The sequence below is a fragment of the Pongo pygmaeus genome, chromosome 2, assembly GCF_028885625.2.
Source record: "Pongo pygmaeus isolate AG05252 chromosome 2, NHGRI_mPonPyg2-v2.0_pri, whole genome shotgun sequence".
Taxonomy (NCBI): domain Eukaryota; kingdom Metazoa; phylum Chordata; class Mammalia; order Primates; family Hominidae; genus Pongo; species Pongo pygmaeus.
Window position 1 is genome coordinate 120,001,165 of NC_085930.1, and position 23,554 is coordinate 120,024,718.

General features: G+C 40.4%; 1 protein-coding gene and 1 long non-coding RNA gene across 4 annotated transcripts in view; one reads left to right on the forward strand and one right to left on the reverse strand.

Annotated features, from left to right (window-relative positions):
* PDCD6IP (programmed cell death 6 interacting protein) overlaps positions 1-3,469 on the reverse strand; it is a 71,848-nt gene extending 68,379 nt beyond the window's left edge. For both annotated transcript variants that reach the window (XM_054483477.2, XM_054483476.2), the window contains exon 1: positions 222-3,469. In XM_054483477.2, the coding sequence (XP_054339452.1) occupies positions 222-661 (440 nt within the window). In that variant the 5' untranslated portion in view covers positions 662-3,469. The remainder of the gene's footprint in view (positions 1-221) is intronic.
* LOC129034055 (uncharacterized) lies at positions 824-17,575 on the forward strand. 2 transcript variants are annotated; one of them, XR_010125754.1, is made up of 4 exons: positions 824-1,302; positions 9,523-9,698; positions 12,657-12,748; positions 14,984-17,575. It is a non-coding gene; the product is annotated as an uncharacterized LOC129034055 (long non-coding RNA). The 2 variants fall into 2 exon arrangements; XR_008501744.2 differs by lacking the exon at positions 12,657-12,748 and having other exon boundaries at positions 824-997; positions 1,156-1,302.
* The last annotated feature ends 5,979 nt before the right edge of the window (positions 17,576-23,554 follow it).

Consider the following 23,554-nt stretch of genomic DNA (forward strand, 5'->3'; position numbering starts at 1 on the left):
AGGCTGGAGCAGGCGTGCAGGCAGGACAAGCGGGCAGTCACAGCGGGCCTGCAGGGCGGGTCCTGCTCACCAGCAAAGAATGCAGACCACACCTACGCGCCTGGCCTACCGGACAGGGCGGCTCGGCCCAGGTTACAGGATTGAGGGAAGCGGGGAGACAGGAAGAGGGGCGGCGAGGGACGGCTGGCAGACAACCTACCCACTCCCAGCCCCGCGCCCACCTCAGGAGCGTCTCGAGCGCGCCCTCGTGCTTGTCCAGCGGGCGACCGACTGCGGCGCGGCGCAGCTTGCTGAGCTCCTCCGCCGCGCGGCAGTACTGGGCCTGCTCTTCCCCGCCGCTCGGGTAAGTCTGCTGGATGAACTTCACCAGCGGCTTGGCCAGGTCCACCTCTGAGGTCTTTTTCAGCTGCACCGAGATGAATGTCGCCATGATCAGCGCCTCTGCCGCCGTTCGGGCCAAACAGACCGCGGACAGCTTACGAGGGCAGAGGAGAGAGAGGTACCGGGCTGGCGGACTGGCGGACTGACTGGCTGACGGACTTGCGCTCCGCCTGCGTTCCGGGTCCGGCAACTTCCGGGAGCTCCAGCGCAGGCGCACTGGATGCAGGGTCCTTAAGCTGTCCGCGGTCACGTGAAGGTGTCGCGACGGCGACGCCCACATGGACCGAGTTTACCCTGTACTATGCTGCAAAATATTACTTTCTCCCCATCTGGAATTATTCCCTTCCACCTTCCTGCCGCAGTGATGTACTGAGCACTTTCACGTAAGAGTATTCCTCCACTCGAACAACCCCTTGGAGAAGTACTGCTGTCACTGCCACCTGCGAGAGTTTGCGGCTACCTCCCCAAGAGGCAGTCCCAGGGTTATTGTGACCTATGATGTTTATTCAACTACTGTTGACGGGCTGCTGTGCACAGGTACGGAGTGCACAGGGAACCTAGTAGGCAAGACCCCTGCCATCGTGCAGCTTACTCTCAGGTTCACACAGACCTTAAGGTAAACGGAAAAAGTATCAGGAAAAAAAACAGGGTGCTTGCGATTTAGGAGATGTTAAGACCGCTTGGAGGACCCCAATTTAAATAAGATAAAGAAAGTAGGTTTTCTCCGAGTAGGTGAACTGAAAATGAACTGTGTCTGTGGTTGCTGTTTTGTAGAAAGAACAAAATTTTAAATAAATTAAAAACGACACCTGTAATTTGAGAAGATGCTTGATATCAGAAAAGGAGAAGAGTGGAGAGGGGTGGATTGGCAAAGGAGAGCCTCCAAACCAAAAGCCTGCGTGCAGAGACCCTAGGAGGCAAGTACTTACCATGTTTCGGGACTAGAAACGAAACATGTGACAAGACCTTTAAAAACAAATAGAATGGGATGGAATAAAGCTGGATGAGTAAGCAGGCATCAAATCGTTCAGAACCTTGTAGTCCAAGTTGAAGAATTTGTTTAGTATTGTATAATAAATGCAGAGGAAGCTATACACTTACAATTTACATTTTTTAAAGGCCACGTTGTAGCTCAATCGGATAGTTTGTCTTTTGATGGGATGTAGTATACAGTATCATCATGGTATATTCCAGGCAAAAATATTTAACTTGAATCTGTCAAGCCTTTGCATCTAACACAGTTTATAAAAAATACAACTGATAGATGAACAAACTAAATGATGCCAGAGGAAGTAACTAGACAGATCCAGAAGGTGAAACATTCTGCAGGATAACTGGCCCATCTCTTCAACAATTTGTCATGATAAAAGCAACTGCTTTATGAAAAGAAATTTAAGGGACATAACAGTTTGAATTGGATCCTGGTTTGAACAGACTGTCTATAAAATGCATTTTCAGGACCATTAAAGAAATATGAATGTAGATGGACTGAGTATTGGATAAAATAGAATTGTATTGCCATGGAAAAGATCATTAACTGAAAAGAGCAAGTCACGAAATAGTATGTTACAGCGTCTCATTTTGGTTTAAAAATGCACATATATGTATTTATGTACAACGAAAAAAATAGTGGGCTTATACCCTAAGGTGTTAGTATTGGTAATCTTTGGAAGTGGAAATGTGTATTTTTTTCTTTGTGTTTGCCTATCTTTTTCATTGTAACTTTTGCAGCACATAGACTACTTTCATTATAGTAAAAGTTTATTTTACCACAATTTTTTTTTTTTTGGAAAGAGTCTCACTCTGTCACCCAGGCTGGAGTGCAGTGGCACAATCTCAGCCCACTGCAACCTCCACCTCCCAGGTTCAAGCTATTCTCCTGCCTCAGCCTCCTGAGTAGCTGGGACTACAGGTGCATGCCACATGCCTGGCTAATTTTTGTATTTTTAATAGAGACTGGATTTTGCGATGTTGGCCCGGCTGGTCTGGAACTCCTGGCCTCAAGTGATCCACCCGCTTCAACCTCCCAAAGTGCTGGGATTATAGGCGTGAGCCACTGCACCCGGCCTATTTTACCACAATTTATAAAAAATTTTGTTTATTTTAATTAAACTATTCTATGTTAAAATAAGTAGCCACCCTTGGCTGATGCATAAAGAAAACATTAGAGGAAGGAAAGAATGGAAGCAAGGAGGCAAATCATGAGACCATTTCAGAAATCAAGATGAAATCAGGAAAGCTAACATTAGCAAGAGTGAACCAAACTGATAATATCTTTGAGTTTAAAACTGAAGCATTTACCAATGAACTGCATAGGAAAGTAAAGAAAAGAGAGTGGTCAAGATAGATCCTGGTTTTGGGGCCTGAACATCTGAGTGGTTAGTAGAATCATTACCAGTTGATAACCCATGGAAGAGGGTGGGGGATGGGTGGTGTCTTGTAGGTTGGTTGACAGGACTGACCCATTGGGAAGATAATGAAGAAGCAAAGTATATGAAAAGAGGAGGAGAAGGGGTAACCAGAGGAGGGAGGATACAAAGGTAGTGATTAGCCATCAGAAAGATGAGGGACATGACATTTGTTGATGCAGACGTCTGGGAAAAGAAAGTTAACATAGATGTGGTTAGTTTTGTGGCATTGACCAAAGGAAGATGAAGGTGATACTATCTGATGCTTGGAATGAAAACCAAACTCCCTGCCACAACATGATGATCTTTCTCTGCAACTTCATATTTTGCCTCTTGTTCCTCATTTGTTACCACTGAGTCACAATGGTCTTTTTAGTTTCTCAAACTCACCAAGATCTTTCTTGCCTCATGTGACCTAGAATGTTTTCTCCCTTTCTTCATATCTCAGTTAAAAGCTCTCCTCTCCTCATCATCATACTATCTAAAGTAGATTCCCTCCCTTGTTAACCTCTAGCGCAGCCATTATTTCCTTCATAACACTTATCCTAACTTGCAAGTATTTTGTTTGTTGATTTAATTTTTATCTGACTTCACCACTAGAATGTAAGCTCCATGAGGGCAAAAATTGTTTTGTATACTGATGCATCTCTAGCACTTGGTATAGCAGGCACTCAATAAATATTGTTAAATACATTTCACCCTTATAAAATATATATATATATATAATATATATTCTCTACTTCCAAAGTAACACACTTTCACCAACAACAAGCACTCCAGCTAATTAGGCAATAGGCCAATAAGCAAAGAATGATGGCATATTAGTCAAGATTGGCTAGCTTATGCTCTGACAATAAACAATTTCAAAATCTCAGTTTCAATTTTAAACTCAAAGATACTAATAAACATTTGTTCTTTGCTCACACAAAGTCTAATATGGAACAGGCTTAGAGTTGTCCTCCAACCAGTGTCTGAGCAATCCAGACCACTTTGATCTTGTAACTCTGCCATCCCAACATGAGATTCCACTTTCACTGCAGAAGAGGGAATCTATAGCATCATGCAGCAGCTTGTCACTACCTCAGCCCTCCCACTTCCACTTGCATTTCACTAGCTAGAACCTTTCACATGGCTCCACCAAACTGCAATGGGACTGGGAAGGGAGAATCAGATATTAGGGAGCATTCATAATGCCTTCCAAGGGTGTGTTTCACTGCTGCCAAACTTGCTTATGATGATGTTTTTCATTTATGTAATGAAATGCCATATGTTCTTAGTGTGTATTCTCAGCATAATGAGTACATTTGGGGAATATTAAGTCAGTGGATTTTCCTTCTTGAAAATTCTTAGTTCTGGGCCTATCATTAACCCCACTGATTGAACCAGTGGAAATAGTTGCCTCTTCAAATGGACAGAACCCTGCTGAAGGCAGCTTTGAGTTTCAAAATAGTGTGTTTCAAGTCCACATGGAGACAATAGCCTGAAAGTAAGCACTTAGGATTTTTGGAGGAGCCTTTGTTATTAAGCAGAAAAGAGGCTTACAGAAGTCAGATTCAGAAGACTGTAATATTTTTACAATAAATGAGAGTAAACAGTATAAGGATTTGATGTAAGGGAAGTTCCTGCAGTGCAAGAAAGAAAGTCCTTTTGGTGCTGAGCGGAACAGTCTAAGAGAGAGAAGGTGAAGAACAAAAGGAAAATGTAAATGTGGTATTCACACTTCCCTACTCCATACTCAGGATAAACCTAGAGTATGAGGTAGAGGCGGGAATCTAGCGGGGAGGAAGCATAGAATAGGAACACCCAAATAGACTTGATGAAACAAAAAACATCAAGTATGGCTCCCGTGTCACCTGGGAAGACACACTTCATGTAAGGAATGGAAAAAAGGTAATGGTAAGGGACAGGGGCCCTGGATTTTTTACAACATGCAATTGAGAACTATTTGTCTCCTTAATTTATTGGCATATTTAATTTTAAAAAATAATAATGAATGAAAGAAAAATTACCCATTTTTCAAATATGGGTGTGTAAGTTTTGTCCACTTTGTACAAAAAATTTTAAAGAAACAGAAACTACTGAACACCTTATATTCAGAATTACTCCCTGTATAAGCCCATTCCAATCCCATATACTGCTGATTAAATTTCTATCAGTTGGCAGTTCTCTAATATCAGTTTCACTGCTATTTAAGTAACTACTGCCCTTTGCTACCAGTGTCTCTCTTGGATGAGAGTCACTGTACTTGAATAAGATAACTTCTGAGAATAAATTTATGTACTATTTTGGAAGAATTGCTCTATAGAGTAAAAAATAATTCTGGATAATTGAAAGTTATCTTGTGAGTATCTGGACATTAAGGATACATTTCAAGACTCCTGTTTTCACTAAAATCCAATATTTGTTTAAGCACTTCAAGTTAAAGAGGAGCACCTTCCCCTTTCACCCTGACTATTGTTGTTAATTCGTTTTTGAAGCTATATAAGAACGTTTCTTTAATCGGTTTTCCCTTAGGCATACATTAGCTCTCTGTTCAAGACTTAGTAGCAGAGAGTAGTAAATGGTTATTAGTGGTTCTTCATATAAAACACATTAGAGTTTCTTAGAAGAAAACTATGCATAAAGATTACTTTCAGATATCATGTCTGTAGTTCGTTAATAGAGAAGTTTTTCTGAACGTGTAGAACTGTAATAAGATAAATAAATTTTTAAAAAGAAAAAGTAAGCATATATACAAAATGTATGTAATTTCATTTGTCTTCACTTATTTAATATTTATAACATACATTAAATGAAAACCAAATCCTACAAGCTTCATGGTACAAAGTTTTGGTAATACTTGGATGACCTGACTAAGTTATTCAGCAAATATTTTTTGAGCTTATACTGTGTGCCAAACAAAATGTAGTTCAAGAGAATTCTATGACCAATCTATTAATCTATTGTATATATTTACAGAGGTCTTTATTCCACCCTTATATAAGGTAGTTCAGCAAATAGTTCATAGGAGGAGGTCTAGGAAAGCAGTTAAGGAAAGTCCTAAAATGGCAGCTCTGCAGCAAGCAGAAAGTACAACTAGCCCGGAATAAGAAGAGGGTGGAGGGGCGCAGGAGGAAGATCCAATAGAGGAGAAAAAAAAGGTTGGAGGGATTAGATAGAATAAAAACCACCGGGATTCTCGTTGGAAAAATTATTCTTTTCCCTTTGTAATTAACAACTAATTTGTGGAAATATAATTTGAGGCTATATAAACATACTGTTCCACATTAAACTTTCTTCCACTAGTTTTAGCATACTTTGATGATTCTTCCATGAATCTAGTATTTCTGTGATGATTGCAAAATGGTAATTTTCTTATCCATTATTCTGCCTATATCTATTAGCTGACATTATTCTAGAAAGAAGAATTTTCCTTTCTCCCTTATTTGTTCATTTATATGTTTATACCAGCATGGACCCATAGATTTTTATTTAATTTAGTAGATTATAATCTGTTATTATTATTTATTTTGATGCTCAGATTGTCCAAGATTTGACTGATATGAACACCCTCAAGCTGGCTCCTGTGTTCTTTTTCTTCCAATATTTTCTTTTCTTTTCTTTTCTTTTCTTTTCTTTGTTTTTTTGTTTTGTTTTTTTGAGACAGGGTCTTGCTCTTTCGCCCAGGCTGGAGTGCAGTGGTGCAATCACGGCTCACTACAGCCTCAACCTTCCAGGCCCAGGCTCAAGCAGTTATCCCACCTCAGCCTCCCAAGTAGCTGGGACTACAGGTGCACACTACCATGCCCAGCTAATTTATTTGTTTACTTTTTGTAAAGACGGAATCTCCCTATGTTGCCGAGGCTGGTCTCAAACTCCTGGACTCCAGGGATTCTCCTGCCTCAACTTCACAATTCATTTTTAAAATTTCAGACACAGCATAGAGTTTTGCAATAAATGCTCACCTACCCGCCACCTAGAGTCTAACATTAACATTTTACTATGCATGCTTTATCTCACATCTGTCCATCTAATCTTCCCTCTATCCACCCATAAATCTACCTTGCTTTTTGGATCCATTTCATAGTAAGTTGCAGTCATCAGAAAGGAAAAGTAAAATAAGTAAATTTATTGGTAAATAGGCAATTGATGGGAGTCAAAAGATATTTAAATGATATTAATGAATGTCGCTTAAAGTTAAAAAATCGAATAGCAGAAGGAGGTAAAGAAAAAAGGAAGTAAAGAAAAAGACTTTTAAAATGACTCACAAAAGAAAACCCAATGTGATAGATTATAAAATTGGCCACAAACTCTTCGTCTCCCTTTATCATGATTTTGCAGTGTGACATTGCAGATCTTCCCACCAGGAAGTGGAGTCTTTTTCTCCACCCTTTAAGTCTAGGTCATTGACGTGAGCTGCTTTGGCCAGTGGGGCATTAGCAGTTGTGATGCAAGCAGACACTTCAGTCATCAGGGTTTGTCCTCTCTTACTGCACTTGCAACCCTGTGACCTCCATGTGTGCCGTCTTGCCTGCTGGATTATGAGAGACGTGGTTGAGTCACTCTCCTAGCCCTAACCAACAATCTGCTAATTGTCAGACATATGAACAAGACTATCTTAGATCATCCAACAACCAGGCAACACCCTAGATGACCTCAGACACAGAAGCAAGCACCTGAGAGATCAGCTGAGCCTATCTAGACCAGAACTGTTAAGCCAACCTACAGAATTATGAGCTAAATAAATGGCTGGTTTTTAAGTTTTGTTGCGGTTTGTTATGCAACAGAAGCTAACTGATACACTATCATTATGGTACATGCAAGCAACATACCTAAAACAAAATGATTCAGAAAGGCTAAATAGAAAGGAATAGACAGACATACTAGGTGCTGTGGACTGAATGTGTATCCCCAAGAGTCACTTCTTGAAATTCAGTTCCAAATGCGATGGTATTTGGAGGTGGGACCTTTGGAAGGTAATTAGATTGTGAGCACAGAGCCCTCATGAATAGGATTAGTGCCCTTATAAGAAGAGACACAACAGCACTTGCTTCCTCTCTCACTCTGCTATGTGAGGATACAGTAAAAAGGTGTCTATATGCAAAGCAGTAAGAGGGCACTCACCAAAACCCAATCATGCTGGTACCCTGCTCTTAGACTTCACATCCTCCATAGTTAAGAAATAAATGTTGGTTGAAGCCACCCAATCTATAACAGCTTGGACTAATTAAAACACCAGACAAATGGAAACAATAGGAGTGCAGGGTCGTTCTTTTGATATCAGACAATTCAGACCAAAAAGGCTTAAATGTAATTAAGGACATTTCATAATGCTAAAGGCTAAAATTATCCAGAAAAAAAAATGTAGCTAAAAGCCACAATAAAGATAAGAGTTTGAAATATCAAACTTTTGTATCAGATAACCCAAAATATCTGTGTACCAAGTAACACAGCAACCACCATCATAAAAAAGAAACTATAGGATTACATTTCCAAGTAATAATTTCTCATCTTTGGCCAACTCTGTGAGTAGCTAAGGGAATTTTAAAAAATATTACTCAGGGATGATCCAAAGAAGATACATTTGGAAGCAAGATAGGTGGATTAAGTCTGTGCTGAATAATAATTTGTCATACCTCATTATAAGAGATGTGGCCATGGCTGGGCACGGTGGCTCACACCTGTAATCACAACACTTTGGGAGGCTGAGGAGGGCAGATCTCTTGAGGTCAGGAGTTTGAAACCAGCCTGGCCAACATGGTGAAAACCCAATTCTAATAAAAATACAAAAAAATTAGCCGGGCGTGGTGGCAGCCGCCTGTAATCCCAGCTACCGAGGAGGCTGGGGCAGGAGAATCACTTGAACCCGGGAGGCAGAGGTTGCAGTGAGCTGAGATTGTGCACTACTGCCTGGGCGACAAAGCGAGACTCCATCTCATAAAAAAGAAAGAGAGAGATGGCCTTGTACAATTATAGGACAGATGGACAGATAGGAAAGTATGTATCTTCTACATTGTGGTTAGGCTGTACTCTATGAAAATTAATATTTGTTCTTGGGAGATGGTGATTCAGCAGTCCCCTGCAGCACAGTCAGGAGAGCAAAGAAGTTCATTGATAACTCCCAAGAGAAGTGAGTTCCTTCACCTGTCCTTTACTTTTTGGTGAAACCTGGATAAAGTTCCGCACGTTCTCCACCCTAACTTGGAATATGAGAGAACTCCTCTACTCTTACCCAGCACAGTCTCCCCCAGAGTATTATTCTAGCTTACTTGTTATTAAATGGGTAATTTTGCTCTCCAATGGACATTTTTGGTTGTCACAACTTGGTGGGAGAGGATGCTGCTAGCCTCTAGTGGATAGAAGCTAGAGATGCTTCTAAACATTCTACAATGCACAGGACAGTCTCTCATAACAAAAATATTATCCAGCCCTAAATGTTACTAGTACTAAGGGTAAAATTCACTTGAAAAGCATATTACTCAGAACAGGCTCCAAATTTTGAGAAATATACTGCTAGGGGTATAGTCTGATCTATTTGCAAGGGGTGGGTTGTTCCAGAGAATGAATAAAGTCTTGCTTTGAAAGGTGAGAAGAAGGAAGCATTGTTGCAGAGATATTGGCTCCTAAGAATAGGGGAGAAAAATTAGGAAGTGGAATATATCAATGAGGGGTGAACTTCCAGAGGAATTTTCCATTAAACTAAAGAGAAATTTACTGCCATTTTCTTTGTTGACCCCACCCTCGTTAAAGGCAGAATGAAGGAACAAGACAGCAAAGAGTGTGACTGGCCCCATGGAAAGGAAGTTGTATCCTATCCTGGGGACTCTGTCCAGATGTTCCAGGTGGTGACAAACAGCAACATAATATAGTGGTTTATGCAGACTTCTCCACACACGTGAGGAGCCAGCTTGGAAGTTCAAAGGGTTTGATGTAAGTTGCTCTGTCTGGTAGGCATTGTGGTTCTTCTACCTCTGATATACTTTCACCCATTCACCCCTCTCTGAAGTTAGTATCCTGATCTCACCTGGGTGTCCTCGCCTCTCCCTCTTTGTTCTTTGTCTTAAGCCTTAAGGGATAAGAATGTGGCTCAGGCCTTAGATCATTATCATAATCCCGTCCTCAAGCCCCAGTAGTAGAGAAAAAAAAATGACCCAATTCTGACTATAGAGATGTAAAAAGAGGTTTGCCAGAGACATCAGAGAAGGAAGCTTCTTAGCTCTTTTGAGGGAATTTCTGAAAGTGACCCTACTCTCTAGATGTGTCTGAAAAAAACTATCTCTGTATATTAGGGTTCTTGCACACAATAGAAATGAACTGTGGATAATTTAAGCAGAAAGCAAATTTATTAAAGGATATCAAGGAGTTCATACACTCTCTGGAAGACCAGAGAATCCGGCTTTAGGGCCACACAACAATTTATCCTATTGTAGAACTGCTCCAAAGAAAACACCACCGTTGCTCCCAATGAGCACAAATACCCCACTGGCAAGGGTGCTGGTCCCTAGGGACTTTCACCTGAACCTCTGCAACTGCTGCTTCTGGAGCTAGTACTGCCACTCTTGCCAGGAGGGTTTCTGCATGGTGCTTGCATCTTCATGTCACCAGATTTCACAGAGCTGCAAGGGAAACTGGGAAACAATTTCTGATTTTCACATTGAGGAAATAAGGACTTATAAGATGGAGAACTCTCCATAGGAAAGGTTTTCAAGGGTGCCTTGTGGCCATAAAGAAAACATATGTCCACTATACCTTGAGAGTTGTTGTCAGCCACCTTATAACTTTGATAGGGAATTAGTTTGATGTCCCAGAAGCCAGAAAACGGAGTTAGAAAGAAACTGGGTGGACGATGATGTCTCTGAGATGCTGAGTCAAACCCCAGGTGAAGTCCACTCTATTTCTGGGATCTCAGTCCATTGCCTAATAAATCCCCTCCATTGTTCAAACATGTTTGAATTGGGTTTTTTCGTTGTTGTTCTTTACAAATGACTGCATCCTAATTGATACATTAAACAAACAAAAAATCATTAGAAAACACTCCTAAATTCCTTTTTTTTTTTTTTTTTTTTTTTTTGAGACGGAGGCTTGCTCTGTTGCCCAGGCTGGAGTGCAATCAATGGCGCAATCTCAGCTCACTGCAACCTCCGCCTGCCTCAGCCTCCTGGGTAGCTGGGATTATAGGCGCCCACCACCATGCCCGGCTAATTTTTGTATTCTTAGTAGAGACAGGGTTTCACCATGTTGGTCAGGCTGGTCTTGAACTGCTGACCTCATGATCCACCCACTTCAGCCTCCCAAAATGCTGGGATTACAGGCATGAGCCACCGTGCCCAGCAACAGTCCTAAATTCTTAATGATGGCATTACTGGATTATAGAATCTGTGCATTTTAAATTTGGGTATATGTTATCATAGATTATCTTCCAATTTTTTGCACGATTTTTTATTTCCAGTAACAGTTTTTGATAGTTTCCTTATACCCTCACTAATACTAAATTCTGTCCTACTTTTTAATATTTATTAACCTGTTAGACGAAAAGTAGTGTATCATTGTACTTTTAATCTTTATGTTTAATGAATTGTGAGTGAAATCAAAACTCAACATTCAAATTGATTAGGTGTACACAGTACATCATTTTTCTACGTGTTTTTGTCCTTCCATGTTAAGTTCAGGAACAGAGTCCAAAAGATCAATCCTGCTTATAACTGACTTTAAGAAAGATAGAAAACTACTCCAGTCCAAACAGACCCCAGCCTCTGCTACCTCTGCCCCACAAGGTGTCACTGTTGAGACACAGAATATCTACTATAGCACGACCTTTCACAGGATGGAGCTATTAAAATTTAAATGCTCTGGGCTGGGCGCGGTGGCTCGTGCTTTTAATCCCAGCACTTTGGGAGGCCAAGGCAGGTAGATCACGCGCTACTCGGAACGTTGAGGCAGGAGAATCGCTTGACCCCGGGTAGCGGAGGTTGCAGTGAGCCGAGATCGCGTCACTGCACTTCAGCCTGGCTGACAGAGCGAGACTCTGTCACCAAGAAAAAAAAAATGTAAATGCTCTGACAATCTATGGTTCCAAAGTTACAAACACAAAGGGCTTTTTTCCTAGGACACACCTGTGATGCTAGAGTAAAATTTGTAGGAACTGAGCTAGAAACTTGTTGCTACCAGGATTGTTAAGTCCAGGTAAGCAGTCCAGGCTCCTCTCTCCATGGTGAATTTCTCCTGTCTTTTGCTGCCACGTCAGGTCAGGGCCACTCCAGTCCAGAGGTGATATAGTAATATTAACCCTCCTAAAGGAAGTGATCAGGGGGTCTCAGTAACTGCCTTCCCAGAAGCTTAGTCTTTGGGAAAATTTGCTGACTTTCTCCCAGCAGCCTTTGAACTTCATGTACCAAAGAAAATGATGAAAAGAGCTTCATTGTCAATTCCCACATGTCCAGCTACAACCTTCCCTTGTGTTTCCTTACATCTACCTAATTAAAATGATCTCTCAGTGTGTCTCCCAGAACAAAGGGCTATTAGGGGATCTCCACTAACGGAGATGCTTTGCTTATTCGAGGCAGTTCAGTCCAGTGGATAAGAATGTCTGGAATCCTGACTTCCAGAGTTTAAATTCTAACTACAATATTTATCAGCTGTGTCACTCTAGGCCATTCACTCAACATCTCCAAGCCTGAGTCTTCACACCTAAAGATGATAAAGAATACTACCTACCCCAAAGGGCTATATCATGGGAATTAAATAAAATACATTAAATACCTGACAGGTTGCCCAGAACACAGTAAATACTCAATGTTAGTTACTGTTGCTTTTTTTTTTTTTTTTTTTTTGTAATTTTATCACTATCATTGCTGAAAGCCTCTTTTTTTTTTTTTTTTTTTTTAATAGTAATGGGGTCTTGCTTTTTGCCCAGGCTGGTCTTGAGCTCCTGGACTCAAGTGATTCTCCTGCCTTAGCCTGCCAAAGTGCTGGAATTACAGGTATGAGCCACCATGTCTAGCCAAAAGCCCTTCTTTGTATCTCCTCAATGTTTAGAAGTAGAAATAGTTCATCTCTAGAAAGAAAACATTCTATTAATAAATGACGGACAGAGTGCAGAGAATTTTTTTTCTCACCAAATCTCATTTCACTTCCCCGAGTCAACCTCTTACCAATAACGGCCACTTTTTATATGATAAATTTAATACGATATCTTGCTGTTAAAAAAAAAAAGTTTAAATGAAATTAACACATTTATTTGAGTAAAAGAATGATTCACGAATTGGGAAGCACCAAGACCAAAAGAGGTTATGGGCTCTGCTCTGGAAGCACCTACCTTTTATAGGCTGAACACAGAAACAAAGTAAAGAAATTACCTGAATTGCTACAGCTAAGTGTTTGCCTTATTTGGGTATAGTCTGATGGGAGACCCCTAGTTATATAGCCAATTCACTCAATGGCTGTTTGTGATTGGTTAAGGCTGTATTTTTGTTTGTCTATTTAAGTCAGTTATAAGAAATACCTCTAAATTAGGCTTTGGGCTGGACACAGTGGCTCACACCTGTAATCCCAGCACTTTGGGAGGCTGAGGCAGGCAGATCACTTGAGGTCAGAAGTTTGAGACCAGCCAGGCCAACATGGTGAAACCCTGTCTACCAAAAATATAAAAAATTAGCCCGGTGCGGTGGCACGCTCCTGTAATCCCAGCTACTTGGGAGGCTGAGGCAGAAGAATCGCTTAAACCCGGGAGCCAGAGGTTGCAATGAGCTGAGATCATGCCACTGCACTCCAGCCTGGGTGACAGAGTGAGACTCCATCTCATAAAAATAAATAAATAAATAAATAAATAAGGCTTCAGCTTGCTTATGTAAGGGCTCAGGGTGCAGAGACAACCTCAGGCTAGTGGCCTTCTTATTTGCTTTAAAACTGCTGAAACTTCCCATTGCCATGGGAGTGACTTAAGCCAATTTTCTATTTTTGAGTATTTAGGTTGTTTCTACTCTTTTTTTCTTTTCTTTTCTTTTTTGAAGAGAGACAGGGTCTCACTCCATCACCCAGGATGGAATGCAGTGGTGCAATCATAGCTCACTGTAGCGTCAAACTCCTGAGCTCAGATGATCCTCCTGCTTCAGCCTCCTGAGTAGCTAGTACTACAGGCAGACACCACCATCCCCAGCTAATTTTTAAACTCTTTGTAGAAATGGGGTCTCACTATGTTGCCCAGGCTGGCCTTTAACTCCTGGCCTCAAACAATCCTTCTGCTTCAGTCTCCTAAAGCACTGGGGTTACAGATGTGTCACCCCAGCTGACCTGTTTCCACTTTCTTAATGTTGTAAACAACATGGCCAAGATAGTAGTTAACTCTTTATGTGCATTTGTCATTCATTATTATTTTGTTGGATTATTCCAACAAAGTACTGATTATTCTAAGTACTGATTTGTTTTTTTTTTTTGAAACAAGAGTCTCACTCTGTCACCCAGGGTAGAGTGCAATGGTGCAATCATAGCTCACTGTAGCCTCAAACTCCTGGGCTCAAATGATCCTCCTGCCTCAGCCTACCAAGCAGCTAGGACTTATAGGCACATCCACCATGCCTAGCTAATTGTTTTATTTTTTGTAGAGACAGGGTCTCACTATGTTGCACAGGCTGGTCTCCAACTCCTGGGCTCAAGTGATCCTCCCACCTCAGTCCCAACGTGCTCAGATTACAGGCCTGAGCCACTGACCTGGCCTAACATGGACATTTTTAAAAGCTTTTGATCTGGCTTACGGAATTTTGCCTCATCTAGAAGAGATGGTTGACTGCATTTCTAACAACAGTGTATGAAAGTACTGAAACCTAACCAACATTAGCTATTTTGAATTTCTTTTTTTAGTCTTCACCAATTAAAAAGGTGAAAAATTGTTTCTCACAGTTTTAATTTGCATTAATTTTATTTCTAGTAAGGCTATGGATTTTTCTATATGTTTCTTGGCTGATTTTTTGTACACTTTTGTACTTTTTTCCTTTTTTTCCCTTTCAGTTCTAGACCTACAGATGTACTCTTTTAAATTGCTATTTTGAATATTTCTTTTGGAGAATTTTTCTTCTAAGAGTGCTTTCCATTATAAGAGTAATAACCCTTTATTTTTCAAGTTGCAAATATTTTCCCCAATTTTTTGCTTGTGTTTTGGTTATATTTATGGAACTTTAAAGCATCAGGTTTCTGACATGTGGAATTTTCTACTCTTATAGGCCCATACATTGTGAAATATCAGAACATTAGAGACAAAGAGATAATGTTCTAAGTGTCTGGAGAGAGAGAAAAAACAGGCCATGTACAAGGAATGATAATAAAAATGACTCTGGGCTTCTCAGCAACATTTGAAGGAAGAAGACAATGGAAGAGTGTCTTCAGTGTGATGGAAAATGCCTTCCAACCTAGAAATCCTATAACCAACCAAACTGGCAATGTGAAGATTGACTATAGACACTTGTAACACCTGAACAAAATTAGGCCAGGCGCGGTGGCTCACACCTGTAATCCCAGCACTTTGGGAGGCCAAGGCGGGCGGATCACTTGAGGTCAGGAGTTCGAGACCAGCCTGGCCAACATGGTGAAACCCTGTCTTTACTAAAAATATGAAAATTAGCCAGATGTGGTAGTGGGTGCCTGTAATCCCAGCTACTTGGGAGGCTGAGGCAGGAGAATTGCTTGAACCCAGGAGGCAGAGGTTGCAGTGAGCCAAGATCACGCCTCTGCACTCCAGCCTGAGCGACAGAGATTCCGTCTCAAAAAAAAAAACTGAAAAAATTATCATTTATATTGATTTTCTTTGCTGCTATAACAAATTGCTACAAACTTAGTGGCTTAAGACAACACAAATTTATTCTCTTACAGTTCTTGATTCCTAAATCAAGATGTTAGCAGGACTGTTTACCTTCCAGAGGCTCTAGAGGAGAATCCATTTCCTTACCTTCCTTGCTGCCAGAGGCTGCTTGCGTTCCTTGTCTTGTGGTCTCTTCCTTCATACATCCATATTTAAAACCAGCACATCTCTCTCTTCTATCTCTCGCTGTCTCTTTCTCTCATGCATACATACACATGCACACATATACCTCCTACTATCCTATTATATAGACCTTCATTACTACCTGTGACTACCCAAATAATCCAGGATAATCTCCCAATTTAAACATTCTTAATGTGATCACATCTTCAAAGTCTCTTTTGCCATTTAAGGCAACATATTCACAAGTTTTAGAGATTAGAATGTGGACATTTTAGGGAACCAGTATTCTGTCTACTACATCACACAATCACATTGCCTGTACTAAGATGAGAGAGTCATCTGAGAAAGAAGAAAATACGGAATATAGAAAATAAGAGATTCAACACAGAGAAAAGGAAAAGACTCTCCATGCTGGTGGTGAAGTTGTGATATTCAAATGACAACTGCACAGCAGTCCTGATTGGGGCAGTGTGGTATGAGAGAGAGCCATGTCAACCGCTGTCCTTACCATGTTTCTGCCATTGTAACATACTTTTAACTTGATGGATATGCTTCACCAAATAGGGGATAAATCTAAATGTAGAAAGACAGATTAAGGACCCAGGGAATCTAACTAGAACCCATAAGGCTAGATAACAAAAACAAAAACCAACAGAAATAAATGATGTCAAACAGCCCTGAAAGAATCCAGATATTGGAATTATTAAACACAAATAATAAAACAACTATATTTACTATGTTAAAGGACACAAAAATTATGCTTGAAAATTTCAACAGGAAGCTGGAAACTATAACTAGCAACAGAGCATGTTTTAAAAAGAATCTGATTGGATTTGACAATGGAAAGAAACCATAAATCAAGTTTAAGATAAGTGAATGGGTTTCCAGCAGATAGCAAACTGGAAGATATATTGAAAACACAATCATAAAACACTGCGACACTGCTGGGAATTATATTCGCATATATGTAATAATGTAAACACTGATTATTGATTTGACCAACTATTGTAATATAACTATATTGAGAATTTAAGGATAGCAGAAGACAGAATGACATTGTAAGACAGATAAATTCTCATCTACTACAATATGAAGCTGATAGATAATAGCTAAAGGTAGTATATGCCTGTTACTTACAAATTAGGTAGAGGTGTAAATGCCAGAGAGAGCTAAAAGCATAAAAAAATAGTTGTCTCTAGGAAGGAAGGAAGAAAGTAGAGAGGAATGGGGAAGGGAAATGCTGCATTTTATCATAACCTTTTTGGTACTACTTAACCTTTTAAAATATGTATGTATTATTTTAACAAAATAAAATTAAAATTGAAAAATAAAGATTAAAAACGCTGTAGGACTGGGTGCGATCATAAGGTAGACAGTTAAAAAAAAAAAAAGCACCAATATATAAGCCTAGGTCCCTCCAATATTTAGAGGTCAGGTAAACGAAGAGGAACCAGCAAAGGAGACAGAGCAGCCGGAACCATAGGAGGAGAACCATAAGAGAATGGTGTCCTGGAGTCCAAAGTATAGAAAATATTTCAAAAAAGAGAGAATGATCAATCACGCAAAGTGCTGTTAGGAAGAATGAAATTTGATTATTAAATTTGCTATCATTAAGGTCAACCTTCAAGAGCAATTTTGGTGGAATGAAAGCCTAATCTAAGTGGGCCGAAGAGAGTATGAGGGTGGAAAGTAAAGATGGCAGGAATAGCAACTCTATGGTAAGGAAAGGAGAATAGAAACCAGTGAGTCAAAAGAGGGTTTTGTCTGTGTAAGGTGAGCCTGTGTGTACGGTTTCAATTTATTTTATTTGTTTTTTTTGAGATGGAGTCTTGCTCTGTCGCCAGGCTGGAGTGCAGTGGCACGATCTCAGCTCACTGCAACCTCCACCTCCCGGGTTCAAGCGATTCCCCTGGCTCAGCCTCCCAAGTAGCTGGGATTACAGGCACATGCCACCACACCCAGCTAAGTTTTTGTATCTTAGTAGAGACGGGGTTTCACGATGTTGGCCAAGATCGTCTCGATCTCCTGACCTCGTGATCCACCTGCCTCAGCCTCCCAAAGTGCTGGGATTACAGGTGTGAGCTACCGCGCCTGGCTGGTTTCAAATTTTTTAAAAAATTTTTGGCCAGGCACAGTGGCTCACACCTGTAATCCCAACACTTTGGGAGGCCAAGGAGGGCGGATCACTTGAGTCCAGGAGTTCTAGACCAGCCTAGACAACATAGTGAGACCTTGTCTTTCCAAAATAATACAAAAATCAGCCAGGTTTGGTGGAATGTCCCTGTAATTCCAGCTACTCAGGAGGCTGAGGTGGGAGGACTGCCTGACCCTGGAGAGGCAGAGACTGCAGTGAGCTGAGATTGCGCCACTGCACTCTAGCCTTTTTTTTTTTTTTTTTTTTTTTTTTTTTTGAGACAGTATCTCTCTCTGTTGCCCCAGCTGAAGTGTAGTGGTGCGATCTTGGCACACTGCAGCCTCCACCTCCCCAGGTTCAGGCGATCCTCCCACCTCAGCCTCCCCAGTAGCTGGGTCTACAGACATGTGTCACCATGCCTAGCTAATTTTGGTAGAGACAGGGTTTCACCATGTTGCCCAGGCTGGTCGAATAAAAATATTTGAATGTTGATGAGCATGAACTATTACGTTATAGGTCAGAAACATGATTAATACGCATATATTCCTAAAATAAATTCTACTGTGTCAGATAGCATCTATCAGCTTCAGTAGCGATAAAGAATAATTGCTAAACAGGTATTATTAAAACCTTAAAGAGACAGCTATCTTACTTATGGCACACAGCAGGCACTCAGTAAACATTTCTTGAATGAATAAATGTTATGCTGGCATTGTATCTGCTTTGCCAATCTAAACTGTATAACTAGTTAACCAAAATTTAAACTGGACTATAAAGCTTCTACATATCTTAAAAGGGATATATTGCTGCTTATGTTAAAAAGAGCCCCCAAAACATGAACTAAACCAGGAAGGGATATTTGACATAAAACTGGTTTAAGTCATCATTCATGTTATTTCTAAGAAGTACACTGCCAGATTCATTGAAGAAGAATTGAATTAGGTGATGGCAAGCCAGTTGCAATAATGAATGAAATTTACAGAAAACCTGAGGTAGAGATGTGGTTCAAAGGAACCATTTCAACCTGGCCCCGGGTAAGCTCATGAAACTGGCTTGGTCTGTCTGTGTGGCCCCTAGATCCCCCCTCACTCCTTCAACCTTTTTTCTAGGCTAACAATCCCTTCCTGTTTTCTCCACTCTCCCTGTAACTTTTCCAAATTATAAAGAACATATGTAGTATGTTGAAACTATCACCAAAGATACTCCTAATTCATGTATCAAAATAGCCTCAGGGCAAATTCCCCAGAGACAGCATACCACCCCGAGTTTAAATATGTTCTGGTATTTTCTCTGGAGGAAACGGCCATGATCTCTGGCCTTTATTTTCTACTTTTATCCCAAGTGTGTGCTTGCTGAAAGCCCACTTTCCTCCTCAAGTTTTGTACAGGTAGTTAGACAGGACTTGACATGGATCTTGCAGGCAGGCAGTGCAAGGAAGTAGGCTCTTTAAGATGTTCAGTAATCACACAACAGCCTTGAATTCAGGGATTATTTGGTATGTAAACACAGCTCCTAAACAACATTTGCCTAGAAAAGAAGATAATCTAATGCAAAATGAATTTCTTTGGCAACTTATTTAGAATCTCCTGTTCCTGCATGATTAGACCTACCCATGATTCTCATTCTGACCGATATTTTACTGCTTCACTGCTAGAGGATAAAAGAATGTTGCATTTTTAATTCAGTACATTATATCCAGTATATATCCAGTCTTAACTGCTGAGAGGGATTAATGAAGACTTAATAAATCACTGTGTTACAGCATAATACAAGATAGCCCTTTAATATTGTGTATCTGGATCTGACATCTAGAACTGCTGCAGCCATCTTACATCCATGAAGAGAAGAATAAAATAAATTTTTGCTGAACTTTGAGTATGTGCATTCAGATTTGCACACTGTATAACCCAGAGCTCCAGAAGATGGAACAAAAGTAACCACTTTTCAGAAAGCTCATCAGAGTCAGTAGGAAAGCTGCGTGATGATAAATTTGTGCCTCTACTATCTGGATTCAACAAACTGACTTGGGGCATAACAGTCAGCTGTGCCAAACTCTACTGTAACCAACCAACTTTGAGCTGACAATCCAAGGGGTTGTTTAAACCAAGCAATCATTTTTCCTTGTGAAAATGTGTGATTTCTGCTTTTAGAGGTGCCATTCTTGCCTTTGGTTGGAGACACAGGCTTCAGAAATCTGTGCTTCCTTTTATATACCTATAAACATGTGTAAATACTCAAGACTTTACACTAAAATTGTATTCAAATTATATCTTTTCAGCTAAAAACTTACTCTGCCCCAGAATTTCTATTCTTCTTTTGTTTGGAAGTCAAAACTGATATACCAAGGATGGCAAAGCAGAAAGAACCTGGTTCCCTGATGATATGCTTGTTACTAACTAAGATCCCTCCTACCTCTGGACTTGTTGTTATGTGATATAATAAATTTCCTTTTTGGTTTGGGCCACATTCAGTTGGGTTTTCTCTTATTTGTACCAAAAGTAAAAGAACTGATATACCTTATTTTATTGCTCCATCAAAAAGAGTGTCTCCCGCCGCATCACACACTGCTCCTTTATCCTCCTTTATTTCTCTTTATATGACTTAATCACTACCTGAAACTACATTATATATATATATTTTTTGTTTGTTTGCTTATTTGTTTACTTGTTCATTGTCTATATTGCCCACTAAAATATAAGCTACATAAGGAATGGAGAATCTGCTCCCAAGCTCTCTCATGTGGTTGTGGTTAGCCCTCAGTTCCTAACTGGCTGTTGGCTAGAGGCCCTGTTTCTCACCATGCAGGCCTCTGCATGGGACTGCTGGACATGTAAGCTGGCTTCCTCAAGTACTAGTGATCCAGGAAAGAGAGACAGAGAGGGAACCCCAGAGAGAAGCCACAGCCTAATCTCAGAAATGACATACTTATAAAGCTTTGCATTCAGACTCCAGGGTTTGAGTCCTGAGCCCCGCGGGTCACTGAATACTGTTTGCCTCAGTTTATACATACATAAAATGGCAATAATAATATCCACTTTTTGTCAAGGACTAAAATAGGTAATATATATTAAAAGCTTTGAATGTTATGATATTTCTAGGTGAATTATAGGACGTCTGACATTTGCTTTAAATGCTCCAGAAAAAGAATGAGCGGGGGGAATGATAGTGATAGATAAATAGGTATAGCAAAATGTTCAAATGTTGATAAATAGTTGAAAGTGGATAATGCACATATGGAAGCTCTTTTTGCTTTTTTCTTTATTTCTTAAGTGTGAAATTCTCCATAATAAAAAGTTACATAAGGCTGGATGTGGTGGCTCATGCCTGTAATCCCAGCATTTTGGGAAACTGAGGCAGGAAGATGACTTGAGGTCAGGAGTTCGAGACCAGTCAAGCCAACATGGTGAAACCCCGTCTCTACTAAAAATACAAAAAAAAATTCACCCGGCATGGTGGCACACGCCTGCAATTCCAGCTACTCGGGAGGCTAAGGCAGGAGAATCGCTGGAACCCGGGAGGCAGAGGTTGCAGTGAGCTAAGCTCATGCCACTACACTCCACGTGAGTGACAGAGTGAGACTCCATCTCAAAAAAAAAAAAAGTTACATAATTGTTTACATAAAGTGTTTATAATAGTACCTGGAACATTAAATAACTCAATAAATATTGGTTATTACTTGTTTTTTCTTTTGAGACAGAGTCGCACTTTGGCCAGAGGGCAGTGACATGATCTTGGCTCACTGCAACCTCTGCCTCCTGGGTTCCAGCAATTCTCCTGCCTCAGCCTCCCGAATAGCTGGGATTATAGGCACACGCCACCATACCCAACTAATTTTTTGTATTTTTAGTAGAGATGGGTTTTGCCATGTTGGCCAGGCTGGTCTCAAACTCCTGGCCTCAAGTGATCCGCCCACCTCAGCCTCCCAAAGTGCTAGGATTAGACGCATGAGCCACTGCACCCGGCCAGTTATTACTTTTAAAATGCTGGTTAAACAGATTTTTCTTTATTCAAATGCTATAATTTCTTGCCTACTGGGTCTTCATACAAGCATAATTCTTAAATAAGTTAACTTAGGTCTTTACAATGCTCATTTAAAAATTATCAATGCAGGCTGGATACAATGACTTACACCTGTAATCCCAGCACTTTGGGAGGCCGAGGAAGGTGGATCGCGAGGTCAGGAGATCGAGACCATCCTGGCTAACACGGTGAGATCCCGTCTCTACTAAAAAAATACAAAAAATAGCTGAGCGTGGTGGCACGCGCCTGTAGTCCCAGCTACTGGGGAGGCTGAGGCAGGAGAATCTCTTGAACCCGGGAGGCGGAGGTTGCAGTGAGCCGAGATTGCACCACTGCACTCCAGCCTGGGCAACAGAGCGAGACTCCATCTCAAAAAAAAAATCAATACTTTCAGCTATAATCATCTTTCTACCAGTGCCCAAGTAATCTTTGCAACTGCAAAAATGCAGATAAAATTTCCTGTCTCTTATATATCATATATCCTATGAACCACAAGAGGGAGCCTATGTCCAGAAATATACAAAAAGTAATTAAACTTTTCATGAAAATTTGTATGAATTTCAGTTAACCCTTCAACAACACAGAGTTAGAGGTGCTTATTCCTGCGCAGTGGAAAATCTGCCTGTAACTTTTGACTCCCTAAACTTTTAATGACTAATAGCTTACTATTGACTTACTGATAACATAAACGGTTGATTAAAACATATTTCATATAACATGTATTATATACAGTATATAACACATATACTGTATTCTTACAATACAGTAAGTTAGAGAAAAGAAAATGTTAAGAAAATTATAAGGAAGAGAAAATATATTTACTATTGATTAACTGGAAGTGGATCATCATAAAGGTCTTTATTCTCCTCATTTTCCACTTTGAGTAGCTGAGAAAGAGGAGAAAGAAGAAGGGTTGGTCTTGCTCTTCCCAGGGTGGCAGAAATCCACGTATAAGTGGAGCTGTGCAGTTCACATTCATGTTTTCCAAGGGTCAACTATACCATTACCAAGAATGGTGGTCCACTGAGCTATTCCTCTGAACAAACGCAACTATCAGTCCCCAGATAACAGCATTCTCTACTCCTTCCCCCAGCAGAGAGGCCAAAATTGTTTCTAAAGATTCAAGAAAACTTAAACAGAATCTTCCCAGTGTGAGATGGTGGGGTGGGCTATCTTGGTAGGGAGTGATGTTGCAATAGGGAAGATTGAGGACATACTTTGGTAGGCCTGGCAGAGTGGCCTGTGTTTAGCTTTCTTGCAGTGCTTAGGAAAAGAGCCAGATACTATAGAGCCTGTCTCATGGGAACAAGACTCACAACAATATAAAGGAGCACCTAAAGTCATTTCCTTTTTTTTTTTTTTCTTTTTTTTTTTTTTTTTTGAGACAGGTTCTCAAAAAAATGTTTTTGACGCTATGTTGTCCAGGCTGGTCTCAAACACCTGGGCTTAAGCAGTCCTCCTGCCTCAGGCTCCCCAGTAGCTGGGGTTATGGGTACATACCACCTCACACAGTATCCCTAAAAGCATTTCCGAGCAAAATATAACTACTTCTTCTGGTGCCTCAGATTTTCCTGATTAGGATGATTCATTCCTTTAGAAGTTGACCATGCTTAAAATGCACTTAATCTCTGGATGAGAAAGAAGACTACTTTTCAACAT